Source organism: Monodelphis domestica, chromosome 1 (genome assembly GCF_027887165.1).
Source record: "Monodelphis domestica isolate mMonDom1 chromosome 1, mMonDom1.pri, whole genome shotgun sequence".
Lineage (NCBI taxonomy): Eukaryota > Metazoa > Chordata > Mammalia > Didelphimorphia > Didelphidae > Monodelphis > Monodelphis domestica.
Genome location: NC_077227.1, coordinates 279,788,446 through 279,802,241, shown reverse-complemented (window position 1 = coordinate 279,802,241; position 13,796 = coordinate 279,788,446). Strand labels below are relative to the sequence as shown.

The 13,796-nt window shown below is 38.1% G+C and overlaps 1 protein-coding gene across 3 annotated transcripts in view; it reads right to left on the bottom strand.

The window, feature by feature from the left end:
• ARG2 (arginase 2) overlaps window positions 1-13,796 on the bottom strand; it is a 40,515-nt gene that overhangs the window by 2,038 nt on the left and 24,681 nt on the right. For all 3 annotated transcript variants that reach the window (XM_056810941.1, XM_001370015.5, XM_056810940.1), the window contains 5 exons: window positions 9,870-10,047; window positions 4,159-4,318; window positions 2,761-2,855; window positions 1,111-1,215; window positions 116-252 (listed from right to left, as the gene is read on the bottom strand). In XM_056810941.1, the coding sequence (XP_056666919.1) occupies window positions 116-252; window positions 1,111-1,215; window positions 2,761-2,855; window positions 4,159-4,318; window positions 9,870-10,047 (675 nt within the window). The remainder of the gene's footprint in view (window positions 1-115; window positions 253-1,110; window positions 1,216-2,760; window positions 2,856-4,158; window positions 4,319-9,869; window positions 10,048-13,796) is intronic.

Here is a 13,796-nt window from a genome sequence, read left to right as displayed (position 1 = left end):
GTGCATCTTATAATTACAAAATCACAGTCTGTAACATAGAATATAGAACATTGAAAAAAATATCCTGCAGATAAAAGAGTTCAAATAAATGTTTTTGCACTTAGCTGTTACATACCTGTATTATGTACCTCCTCAGTAATGTACATGCCTTCTCGATAAGTCAGCCCACCCACAACAGGAGTCCCTGTTGCTGGAGCCAGCGAAGGGTCGAAAGCATCAATGTCAAAGCTCAGATGAATTGGTCGTTGTTTTCTAGATAGAAATAGGCAAGCTTTTATCATTTAGTCTAACTTGGAGAACTGCTAGACAGATGCAAATCAAACTTCCTACAGCATTCAGGAACCTGGTCTCCTGAACCTGTAATTTTTGTATCTATTTTCAGACTTTATGGATATAAACCACGTTAAGACAAATCTCAACTTTCTCTATGGCCAGAACAAAAAGATCCCAGCAGAACCTAATATTATGGGGAACTGTTCATAAACAGAAATCTATACTTCCACTGATCTGTGACTCCTATCAGCCACTTCGTTGCTCTCCACCTGGGGCATAACAATATGATTTGAGCCTGACTACGCTTAACTACCATATCTTATTTGGTTTTAGCATCAGTTAGTCCTAGCTATCTAATGACTGAAATTGAAATGTGAGATTAATGAACATGAAGTGGTTAAATGTTTAACAGCTTTTGTGAGGTAGCATGATACTAGATGGCAATTTACTCAATAGTGAAGACCAAATATTAGGGGGGAAAGGTTGCTCTGGAAATCTGTAATCTAATTCCAAACACCTTTCTAGAATTCTTCCTCAGCTTCCAAAAACTGACAATAAAACTGCTTTCAGAGAGATTTACAGTGATTCTGGGAAAGCAGTTATAATTTTTTCCCCCACAAATAGGTACTTAAGCTGTAATTGCTGTTCTATATTGGACAAAAGATTCAGACATAAAATTCTAGTTTCATAGGCTTCATTTTCTCTTATACTTGAAGTAACCTCTACTAAAATGAGTCAACATCCCAGTCAACTAAATGAAGACTGGATGACAACCTACAGATTCCTGTACCACCTAGGACATAAATATCCAAACATTTCTCCATTATAGTTACTTACTTGCTGATCAGTTGGTCAAATGTCTGTTCCATGACCTTCTGGATTCCAAGACGATCAATATCTCTCATTGAAAAGTATAAAATGTCATAATTTTTTAGAATAAAACTGATGAGACAAAGGAAAGGAATCTTGAGTTAATGATCTGTTTTTAACATATTCAGGAGTCCCAAAGTTCCTATACATTCCTAATATAGTTCACATTTAAAGATGACTCTGCCAGTGGAAATATACTTTAGCAGTTTCTTAAATGGAAGATAATCATTAACAAAAATAGACCAACCTTGTGAGGAAATGGCCATTTACCGCAAGTTTGGGGTTGGTCATGTCAAGTTGAATTATTATTTATTCATGGCAATAAGAACACTTGTCACATTTGTCTTTGTTTCAGAGGGAGGGAAAGCAAGTTAGTCAAGTGATTAATAATGATGGTATAGAAAGAACACTAGATTTAGATCCGAGAAATCTTAAATTTCTGTTTCTTAATTTAATTTCTAATTCTTAAATTGTCTGTTGACAATGGCTATGTGACCAGGATCCTTAGGGTCCTCAACTAAAAATGGAAATAATTATAGACTACCTCATAGATTGTTGTGAGGAAAATTATTTCTAATGTATAAACATTTAAAAGAAAAATAAATGTTAAGTAAAATTTGTAGTAATCACCCCAAAATCCATAAGCCAGGAAGAATTTCTGGTTGGCTTAGAGAGCCTGGGCTTCCATGTTGAGATGAGTAAGTTTGATCCAGAACTCTTGGATATAGGAGTTAAATATGTTTCAGAAGGGCCATATGGTTCAGACCCAGAAGGAACTGAAATAGGGCAGCTTTAGTTAAGGATTAAATTTAACTGCACTTACTCTAGTTTGTAATAGTTTTAAAATGCCCTTCACTGGTAGGCTTTTTTTAAACTTCTTACCTTCTATTGTAGTATGAGTTCTAAGAAAGAAAAGTGGTATGGGCTAGGCAATTGGGGTTAAGTGACTTGCCCAGGGTCACCTAGCTAGGCTGTGGCTAGTTCTGAACCCAGGTCCTCCCAACTCCAGGCTGTGCACTCTAACCACTATGCTACCTAGCTGCCCCCAGGGTCCCACCATAGCTTTGAAGGTAGATTTGAACCCAGGTCTTTCTGACTCCAAGCCTATCATTGTGCCCCCAACTGCCCCCAAATGTTCTATTTTTGCCTATACTCTTTTCCTTTACAAAGAATCTTGGAAAATATACCTGTGGAGCAAAGGTGTGTCATACTTGGGCTGCAAAACTCTTGAGAGCCCAGATAAAAATTTAATTCAGAAGTATTTAACAAAATATAGTACAACATAAGAAATGTTAGTTTGGGTTTTCTAAGTCAATATGTGACCTGTGAAGGGAAAGAGTAGAAGATGAGAGCAGATCCCAAAACAGGCACCAAGGATACCAAGTTTTTGACAGTAACAGGGAGATTAAGTTTTGGGATCACCAAACTAAAAGAATAAAGTTCAAAACAAGCAAAGGCCAAAAGACTCAGAATTTCAAGGGCAGAAGGTATAGTGCCCCCTGGATCATTTCCAAAGAACTGATGGGAAACTGATGGGATGCTGTCAGAGGGTCATAGCAGCCTAACAGAGGGTCAATAAGGCCTAACAGCCATGACAAAATCATTTACAAATCTTACTGTTCAGCAGGATCCACATCTCTTAGGCCAATATACACAATATCTGGGGATGAGAGACAGGGCTTGATCCAAGAGAATCCTGGGAGAGATGGTACCTATGTAAAAAAGGGGAAAAAATAAGCTTAAACTTTGTTAACTATGAAAACCTTTTTATTGGCCAGCAGATTATTTTTCTGTGATCTTTCCATTTGGGAATAGAGCTATCTCTCAAATAGTTGCAAAGAGAATGTGACTAGAGCTTCAAATAATTTCCAGAGTCCTGCTATATGTTTGATGATATAGCTCTACCTTTAATAAACTCACAGGGTAGAAAGTAGATTTGGGGGGAAGGGAGAGTTTCCAGTGCAACAGCTAAGAATTCTTTAATAAGATAGGTTAACAAAAGTCCTTTTATTTCTTTGGTAGCCTACAATACCTTTAGTCAGGAAACTTCCTAGTCTTAAAGAGAATTATGAAGATGGAATTTACTTTGAGCAGGATCATAAAAAGTAGCTCTATTGATCTAAAATGTAATAATCATTTTAAAACTTAAAATTATGATTCCAAACAGGAAAATAATTTCATTTCTACTGTGTTCATGGGACAGCTTTGACTTTTACCTCAATCATTTGATGAATGTGCAAAAGATAGATTGGGGCATGCTGACCTGGAAAAATACTTCAAAGGGTGGCCACTTGCTGTAAACAGTTGGTAAAAACAACAGCATAGTTTTCCAAGAGGGAATAACATCTTCTTTTCTTGTGGGGAGCCTCAGTTTTTCATTAACTAATCTAAATAGCATAAGTACTGCTGATTAAGTCTTCTCTGCTGCTTTGCAAGTTACAGAACTGTTTACAGATCAGATCCTAGTGAAGCAGAACTGGTCCTTGGCAAAAACCCAAACCTCCTATAATGAGCAGCTCTTGTACTAGACTGTTCTGCCATTTGTTCTAATTTGGATTCCCTTCTAAAAGAAAGGATGAACCAGAGTTTTAACAGTACCTTTAATACCCCTGAGCTTTTCAAGGAAGATACCTCTAGCACCAGAAAAAGGCAAAAGGAGAGATGGTAATGGGGAGGGGAGAAGGGTGATAAGGGTTGTACTTTATACATACACATGCCATAGTACAATTCAGAAGGCAATGTGCATCCCAGACTACCTCTGTTGCCTACACTGCCAGAAGAAATGCTAAGTTCAAACTTCCCTATTCACAAAGTTGCATCCTTAAGGGAAATGGCCCTCCAGTAAATAACAGAAAAGAAGGCTTGTGATTATGGGAGTGACCCTCCCTATTTAGGGTGGGAAGCATCTCTAACACATCACACTCAACCCAACCTCCACAACTGCCTCCCCAAAGCCTGGATAATTAGTGCCATATTTATTTGTTTGAGTCAACATTCAGTCTGGGAACCACTGACCTTGTCCTGTAGTTCTCTAAGGAGGAAGGAGACTGGCTGTCCATGCAGACTCCCTGACAAAGTGGTAAGGGGTGTGTTGATATCAGCATGAGCGTCAACCCAGATAACACACAAGTCTGGGCAGTGCCGAACATGGCCACTAATGGAACCAATTGCCAAACTGCAAAGAAAAAATGTAAACAGCATAATAAAATCCTCTACATCTCACATTCTGTCCTTAAGACAAAAAATGAAAGTTGATGAGAGATTTGGATAATGAAGAACAATTGATGAAAATTATAGCAGTGACTGGCCCAGGGGATGGTTATAAAACAAAACCCCTTCACAGGGCATCACATGGACCCCACTTTGGGAGTGATAACAGTCTGGTGCAGAATGAAGAGGATCCAAGAAAACAACGTATACAGCGACAACAACAATGTAAATGGAAAGAACCACTATAAAAAGATAAAGAATGAATGTTATAAATTTATAAAGGAACAAGCTTGGCAACAAATAAGAGAAATAAGAAGCTACCCAACACCACTTTCTTTGTAGAGAGAGTTAAGAGGCCCAAAGTTGTGGTTCATTGCCTATATTCTCAGACTACTATGTAATCAGTTTTGCTAATTTTTTTCTTCTTTAAAGAATTTTTTAAAAAATTTAGTCATTTTAGAACATTATGCCTTGGTTACAAGAATCATATTCTTTCCTTCCCTCCCCTCCCCTCCCCCAACCCCTTCCCATAGCCAATGCGCAATTACACTGGGTATTACATGTGTCCTTGATCAGAACCTATTTCCATTGTTGATGTTTGTACTAGGATGATCATTTAGAGTCTACATCCTCAATCATATCCCCTTCGACCCATGTAATCAAGCAGTTGTTTTTCTTTGGTATTTCTACTCCCAGTTTTTCCTGAAGAATATTTCTTGACATATGGGTTGGCTCTCTAGGAGGAAGGATGGATAGTGGGAGAAATTCTAGTAATAAAAAAGATTAATAAAATTTTATTTTATAAGTAGTATATGTATTTTCTTAATTTTATAACTAAGAATCCATATAAATGGGTGTGTGTTCCATATAGTTATGCCTTAAGCAGTAGGTTCAAAGTAGCAAACATTTGTTAATTTAGGAAATTCAAACATTTGAAGTCCTGTAGCTTCTTAAGAAAGATAAAAATCAAATACCCTACAACTTCTCCAAAGTTCAAAAGGAACCAAAGTTTGGCATATTTTCCTTTTGTTACAAAAGCGACATATTGAGAAATAACATATTAAAAAGGGGCTTCAAAATGAAACTTTCTTTAAAAAAGGAAGAAACCAAAGATGACAAAAATCAGCAGTCATTACTCTCGCAGTTGATTTCCTGTAATACTCAATTCAGGGGGCAGCTGGGTAGCTCAGTGGATTGAGAGCCAGGCCTAGAGATGGGAGGTCCTACGTTAAAATCTGGCCTCAGACACTTCCCAGCTGTGTGACCCTGGGCAAGTCACTTGACCCTCTTCTGCCCTGGAACCAATAGACAGTATTGATTCCAAGAAGGAAGGTAAGGGTTTTAAAAAAAAACAACAAAAAACTCAACACTCAATTGGAGGGCAGTTAGATGACTCAGTGGATTGAGAGCCAGTATAGGTCCTAGGTTCAAATCTCACCTCAGACACTTTTCTTAGCCGTGTGACTCTACGTAAGTCATTTATCCCCTATTGTATAGCCCTTACCTTTCTTCTGCCTTGGGACCAATACAGTTATTGATTCTAATATTGAAGGAAAGAGTTTTTTTAAAAAGGGGAAAAAAAACCTTAATTTGTGACATTTTACATTAACTAGGTTATCTAGAAGCATTCCCCATTCCCCTTCTTTTTAGTGTCTGATTTCTGATGATGTAATGAAAACCCAGGAAAAGTGGCCTATCCATTAATTTGGAAAAAAAGAAAAAACAGGCACTACTATTGGGTCTAGGCCAGGGGTCCCCAAACTTTTTACACAGGGGGCTAAGTTCACTGTCCCTCAGACCATTGGAGGGCTGGACTATAAAAAAAAAAAATCTATGAACAAATCCCTATGGACACTGTACATTTTATTTTAAAGTATAAAAACAAAATGGGAACAAATATAATATTTAAAATAAAGAACAAGTAAATTTAAATCAACAAACTGACCAGTATTTCAATGGGAACAATGGGCCTGCTTTGGCTAGTGAGATGGTCAATGTCTGGTTCCATATTTGTCACTGCTAGCTGTAACAAGTTCTGGAAGTATGGTGGGAGTCAGATAAATGTCTTCAGGGGGCCACATGTGGCCCGTGGGCTGTAGTTTGGGAACCCCTGGTCTAGGACATAGGATCACAATTAGATTCATTACTGTTAAACCCAGTGTTGAATTGTATGACATCAGAAAACTGCAGATAAAGCACTACATTCTTTGAGGGAGGACACTGTCATCTTTTTACCTTAACCTTTCCCTTCACCCCTCAGTCACTTACTATGACTTTTTTGTCACTTATTTGCCTCAGTTTACTCATCTGTCAAATGAGCCAGAGGAGGAAATGGCAACCATTCCAGTATCTTTGCCAAGAAAACCCCAAGTGGGGTCAAGAAGAGTCAGACAACTGAAAAAAAAAAAAACTGGACAAATCCACTTTTCCCTAGTTTATTACATTACTTTGTACGGAGCAGGCTTAGTACAATATAGCAAGTGGTTAAATCAAAAGCATATTACAGGAGGTAGAGTACCATATTTGTCATATACATTATATATATATACAGAGAGAGAGAGAGAGAGAGAGAGAGAGAGAGAGAGATTATTACCTACTATAATGTAGGTAATAAAGCTAAATGGCAACCAAACTCATGAACTGGAATGAGCCATCTTGGTTTGGGAGGACCCAATGATGTCCCTGAGTATACAGATGTGAAATATAGTTATTTGTCAGGTTGAGGAGCTAGACTGGTTGGCTGCTAAGATGTTTTGTGCATGATAAAAAGTAGTATGGATAATAAAGAGAAACTTTGTGAAATTAAGTGAGCAGAACTAGAGCAATTTACAAAATAACCCCAATAATGTGAAGGAAAACAGCCTTGAGAAAAGACCAAGAATGAAACCATATAACCAATGTGTTGACTTGTTTTCTAGATGATATGTTATCAGGCAAAGGTCTGTATGTGGAAATCTGTGGAAATTGACAGGGATAGAAATAGAGCCTTTTGTAAGTTTTTCGGTAAAAGGAAGATTCAGTGGATGGTGGTAGGTAATATTGAAGGGAAAGGAAGGTCATGGTAAGATTATCAAAACAAAAGGTAATAAAATTTAAAAGAAAAAACCCAAATCCCTTTTCCTTTCTTCTCTCCTCACCAAACTACTAACAAAGTTAGTAATTTCCGATTTGCCTTCTCTTTTTTTTCACATTCCCTAGCTTGCCTGGAGTATATGACAAATGGAAAAAGTTACAGAATCCAAGCAGAAGTCTTAATAGCCATTGCAATACAGCTCTTAGAGGGACAGAATAAAATTACAGGGTAGAGGTAATCTACAGCCTAAAGTTGATTAATTAGGAATTGATTGAAAAGACAGAGAGGACTGCCCACTAGATACAGTACTGATCCATTAAGTAGGATCCTTGACTTCTTGTTGCTTCACCATTGCCTCAATGTCCTATCAGTGTTTGGATTTCCAGTTAGGAATTCAATAAAATTCCATTAATTTCAACAAGCACTTAAGCATTCACCATGCCCCTGCCGGCTTGCCTCTCTCCTTTGTAAAGGACTACTTGTCTTCTTTCAAGCTCAAATCTGAAATATAAGATTAAAATTAATATCCAATAACTCCAAGTAAGATTTATTATAAGATTTATTAATAATGAAGTAGAGGAAGTATAGCCTGAGTAAAGAGCAGTTTTTCCAGGCACATTCACAGGAAAAGAGTGAAGAGGGGAAGGTTACACAAAAATTTATGTACAAAACGTAAGGACATAATGTGAGGGCGAAAGTGGGATTCTGGGAAACAGTCTTGGGATACAAAATTCTAATTACAACACTGACTTTCTTCCTTTTCAGAATCCCTGAGTAATTACATCTTGACTTTTGTATATGGATGTTAACAAGATTCCTTGAACCACGCCCCCTGTTTCATCCTGCTTTGTCAGGCAAAGGTCAGAATTGTAGACTTTTAAAACTCCTAGAAGTAAAACACTAATTAAAAAGTCAAATTCAAAAATAATGTCTTTGTAAATTCTCTAAATTGAGCAAAATATCCCCAAAGGGCTGATCTCAAGACAAGGGCTTTCATGTATTGCTGAAAAACCCAGATCACTGCAAGCTACCTCTGAACCCCTAAGATACTATGGACTGATTGTATGGTCTGTGGGAAATTAGTTACCCTTCTCTTTTTCATTGAAAAACTCCCCTCACCCCATTACTCCAGAGTCCTTTGTAGGCCTACTTACTCCTCACCCTGGCCCTTTTATCAGTGTTCTAATTCCCAACTTCCCCAGCCCTTATCGAACAGATGGTCTCTCCTGGTTGGCCTGGGTTTCCTCCTTGAACTAGTGCCCCAAGCCCTCCAGTAGCACATTTGATTCTACTCTGCCTCCTTATGGTCAATGATAACATCATTTTCAGGGAATCTCCAGATTGACTTTTTTCCTAAATCCTTACCTTCTATCTTAGGATCAATGTTGTCTACTGGTTCTAAGGCAAGAGAGCAGTAATGGGGGTTGACTTGCCTAGGGTCACACAACCAGGAAATGTCCAAGGCCAGATTTGAACCTGAGGCTTCTAGTCTGTAGGCCTAGTTCTCAATTCACTAAGCCACCTAGCTGCCCCCTGGATTAACTCTTTTTTTTTTAATTTTATTTTTATTGTCATGCAGAATATACTTCCAGTCATTGTTGTAAGAGCACACTCATCTATAACCAAAAACCCAAAATAAAACTATAAATGTGAAAGAGACTCCAGCAGTTCTTTCTCTGATTGAGTCTTAAAACAAAGAATAGATCTTGCCTCTTCCCTTGGCTGATTAAAAAAGACAATCAGACATAAAGAAAATACCACTTCCTACCCAATGACAATCAGACATAAAGAAAATACCACTTCCTACCCAACTTAGCCTCTGAATATTCATCATCAGTAATGTTTGAGACACTGGTATCAATGGCATGGCTACAAGGAAGATGTATGACAGTGACAATTGAGGCCTAGTGTTGGAAACCTAGTGTCCAGTATTTTGAGCCGTGATCATAGGTACCTGACCATAAAAGCATCAGGAGGTATGGCATATGGTTGCCCTTAACTCTCCAGGGTAAAAGCATGCTGCACTAAGGCCCAATTATGTTATCAAATATTATTATTACAATGTCCTAGAAGTTCTTGGTCTCACTAATCCAAGACCTAGTCAGTCTTCTGTAATTCTAGACTTGAATCAGTTCTCAGTTTCCTAATCCCCAGGATGTAAACTGGGGAAATCTCTAGGGTGACTTATAGCCCTTTATAAAAGTACCTTTATATTTATACAGTTAAAGCATATAAAGTAAGGAGTTCATATATATATTATCTCAGTTAATATTCACTACAACCCAGAAGCAGTTTACTCTTGATAAGGAAAGAGTAAACTTAGACAAACTTAAGTAATTTGCCCACACATAGGGAAAATTATATATACATGTATCAGTATTTAGGCTAAGACAGGGGACTAACCAAGCTGCTCCACAGGTGAATATCCCTGCACCCCACTCACCTGTGGTCTCCTCCCACAGTGATGCAGCGGTGACCAGAAGAGACAGCCCTGCTAACTGCCTCAGCCAATTCTTGGTTGGCAAGGCCCACTGATCGAGGATTCACAATTAGGTTATTGTAGCACTCATCACTGGCCACAGGAGTGAAACTCAGATCTCCCAAGTCATTCACCCGGCAACCTGAGAGCCAAAGGGAGACAAGGAATAAAAGTTAATTGTGTATTCTTTACCAGAACTTCCAAAGATTAGGGTCAGGAATAATTATGTTTTTATTACTGGACTGTATTGCAAATCCAGAGTGCTTTCCACAGAACCACTTTGGAATTAGAGACCTGACTGAATATCAAGAACTAGTCAAATGACCTGAGGCTCAGTTTCTTCATCTGTAAAATGAGAAAATTGTACTAGATCTTTAAAGTCCCTCCTAGATCCAAGTCCTGTAATCATGTGATTATCTTCTGGATAGGAACTTGGAAGCTAACGTGAGTTTCTGAATAGAAGGAACTCCTAATAGAAGCTGCTCCTAAAGCAGGGGCAGCTAAATAACACAGTGGATAGAGAGCTGGACCTGGAGTCAGGAAGCCAAGTTAAAATCTAGCTTCAAGATACATACTAGTGTGTGACCCTGGGCAAACTACTCCAGTATTTTTGCCAAGAAAACCACAAATGGAGTCACAAGAGTCAGACATAACTGAAAAACAACAACAGTACCTTTTAAAGCAGAGTTTTAAGATTTAATATGCCAGAATTGGCATTTTATGAGACTCCCTTTTAGAAGGAATATTTATGCTCTACATCTCTTTTTCAAAGAGATCAAAGCGCATTTCTATCTCTAAGTAGCAGTGATAATGAAAGTATCAAATGTTATTAAGAAAATGGGGAGTATTTGCATTTTATATACCCATCTCTTTTTAACCAAGGAGGCTGTTTCTTTATCTTTGGGTATTTCAAAGGTCCCTTACATCCTACCTGCAGATTTTGACAGGACAGATTAGTTACAGTCAACTGTAAACTTCCCCTTCCTTAACAGGACCACTGTACGTGTAACCACACAAGTTCTCTCTCCTTCATCATACAACCTTAGGTTCAAAAACAACTCAAGCTTTCAGTCTGAAAAGCCATTTCTATTTTGATGTAGCACAGGATTTGCAAAAGAATGAAGAATGTGTATTTCTCTATAGAGGGAAGGTAAATTCTTGACACATACATCAGCAATTGATTATGGATGCACTTTTGCACTATGATTATGTAAAAACATTTTCCAAGGTTGCTGATCTTTTGTCTTCCTCAAATATTGAGCCCAAATATCCCAGTCAAGAACAAGATCCTATAACCTATATGCATTCCAAGGTGTAAAGAAATTTTTCTTCTTTAAAGTCTACTTTCACATCCCTCCTTAGATCAAATGGCCCTGCATAGCCACTGGCCACTTAACTTATTAACTTATAATTCCTTTATTTCCTTACTGAAGGGCTGTTATAAGTGTTGGCCATTGCAAAAATAAGAAAACATTTATGTATACTGCAGGCCTCATTTTTAAACTTTGATCGAACTTCAGTCTTGAGAAATCGTCTAGGAGGTTAAAAAAAAACATGCTCTAGTCTTGTCTCCTACTGTGTGACAGACAAAGCCCTAGTATCTGCAATATATTGTGATTGAACTAAGATTATCTCTAAATGACTTTTCTAACTAAATTTTTAGGGTTCTGAAGGTTGAAGACTAATTTATATACAGATCTTTTCTTTAGGGCAGCTATGTCTTAAAGCATTCTCTTGGGTAAAAGAGGTTTGATTCTCTGAATATTTCCTTGGATGTTGTTTGCAAATGCTTTCAATAGATTCTGTTCCAAAATAACTGTCAGCATTGCTTGGGCAGCTAGGTGGCCTAGTGGATAGAGTGCTAGGTCTGAAGTCAAAAAGACCCAAGTTCAAATCAGATCTCAGACACTTAATAGCTAGCTATGTGACCCTGGGCAAAGTCACTAAACCTTATTTTATGCAATTTCCTCAACTGTAAAATGAGATGGAGAAATAGCAAGCTACTCCAGGAGCTTTTCGCCAAGAAAACTCTAAATGGGGTCACAGAATTGGACACAAATGAATAATTATTTGGATTTGCAAAGGGAGGGAGGAAACTCTTGAGATATGACTTCAATCAATAAACAAATTAACACAAGCACCTACTATTTGCCAGGCACTATGCTAAGCACTAGTGATATAAAAAGAGACAAAAGATAGTCCCTGCCTTCAAGGAACTTGCAGTCTAATGGGAATGACAACATGCAAGCATATATATCAAGCAAGCTATAGACAGACTAAATATGGAAGTAAGAGGGGCTAGGGAAGGCTGCTTGTAGAAGGTGAAATTTTTATTTGTGACTTAATGGAAATCAGGTCATCAGTAGTTCTTTGAAGCCGAAGAGGAAGTCAGGCATAGGAAACACAGAGAATGCCTGGAGTTGAGAGTGTCTTGTTTGTGAAACAGCCAAGAGGCCAGTGTCACTGGATCAAAGAGTATGTGTTGAGGGGTAAGAGTCCTGGGAAAGGTGGGAGGGGAGGAGATCAGGCTTCAAATGTGAAACGAAGCATTTTGGATTTGAAGGGGGAGGGGGAGAGAGAGAGAGAGAGAGAGAGAGAGAGAGAGAGAGAGAGAGAGAGAGAGAGAGAGAGAGAGTGTGAGAGAGAGAGAGAGTGTGTGTGTGTGCACACACGCGCCTGTGTGATGAACAGACCTGCCTTTTAGGAAAATCACATTAGTGCTCAAATGGAGAATGGATGGAAGAGCAGACCCAGAAACAGGTTATTGCAATAATCAAGGTGTGAGGTGATAAAGGCCTGCACTATATTGATGGCAGTGTCAGAAGAGAAAAAAGAGACTTCGTAGAGAAATGATGAAAGGTGAAATCAGCAGGCTTTGGCAATAGCTCATATGGAGACAGTGAGGAGTTGAGGATACTTCTAGATAAGGAAGAAGTGAAGTGGGTTTAGGGAAGGAGAATGAGTTCTGTTTCGGACATATTGACATGTCTACTGAATATACAGTTTGAGACTTGGAATCCTATATAACATACCTGCTTTATTAGCTTTATTTATCACATTATTAGATTATTTATAACATCCCATGCCACCTTCAATACATTCACTGAGATGGACAATTAGAATAAGGTCTAAGCTAGTAGCCACTCTAACTTCTGAACTGAAAAGAGGGGAAGAAGACACAAAGAGCACAATAAAAAAAAATTTAACCTAGGAAGAAAGGTCCCCTGGATTATAAAGGTTGGGAATGTAACCAGATTAATTATTAAAGCTGGAAAGAAGGTTTTGCCCCCAAATCCCTTCATTAAGCTCTTACTGTGAGAGTAGCATATCAAAGAAACCGAAATAAGCAGTCCCCATGTTCATGGCTTTATTGTCTAGTAGAAGTTTAAGACACAATGAAGCATTAGGTCAGCTGAAAACAAAGTACTATAGTCAGTGAATTTTGAGGGGAAAGGACATGGAAGGCAGAGGAGGCAGCATCTAAACTGGGCTTAAAACAATGGGTTTGAATTAAACAGGCAAAGTAACAGAAGTGGGAAAGAAGGTAACATTGTTGGGGTAAAGAAGAGACTTATCCAATTTGGTTAGGGTGTAGAGGATTTGGAGATGGGGGAGGTGGGGAAAAGACTAGATTGTGTTAAGACAGTGAAGATACTAAATAAGGATATTTTAACTTTTAATCAAAGAAGCAAGAGGGAACTGCAGAATTTTTTTTGTTTAGTTTGATTTTTCAGCTGACATAATCATATATATATATATACATATATGTGTGTGTATATTATATATATATACATAAGAGAAGTTGTTCTGATAGTAGTATGAAAAAGAGAAGAGAAGGAAGGTAAGAATACTTGGAAGATCATTGCAAGAATGTAGGTGAGTGGAAATGCA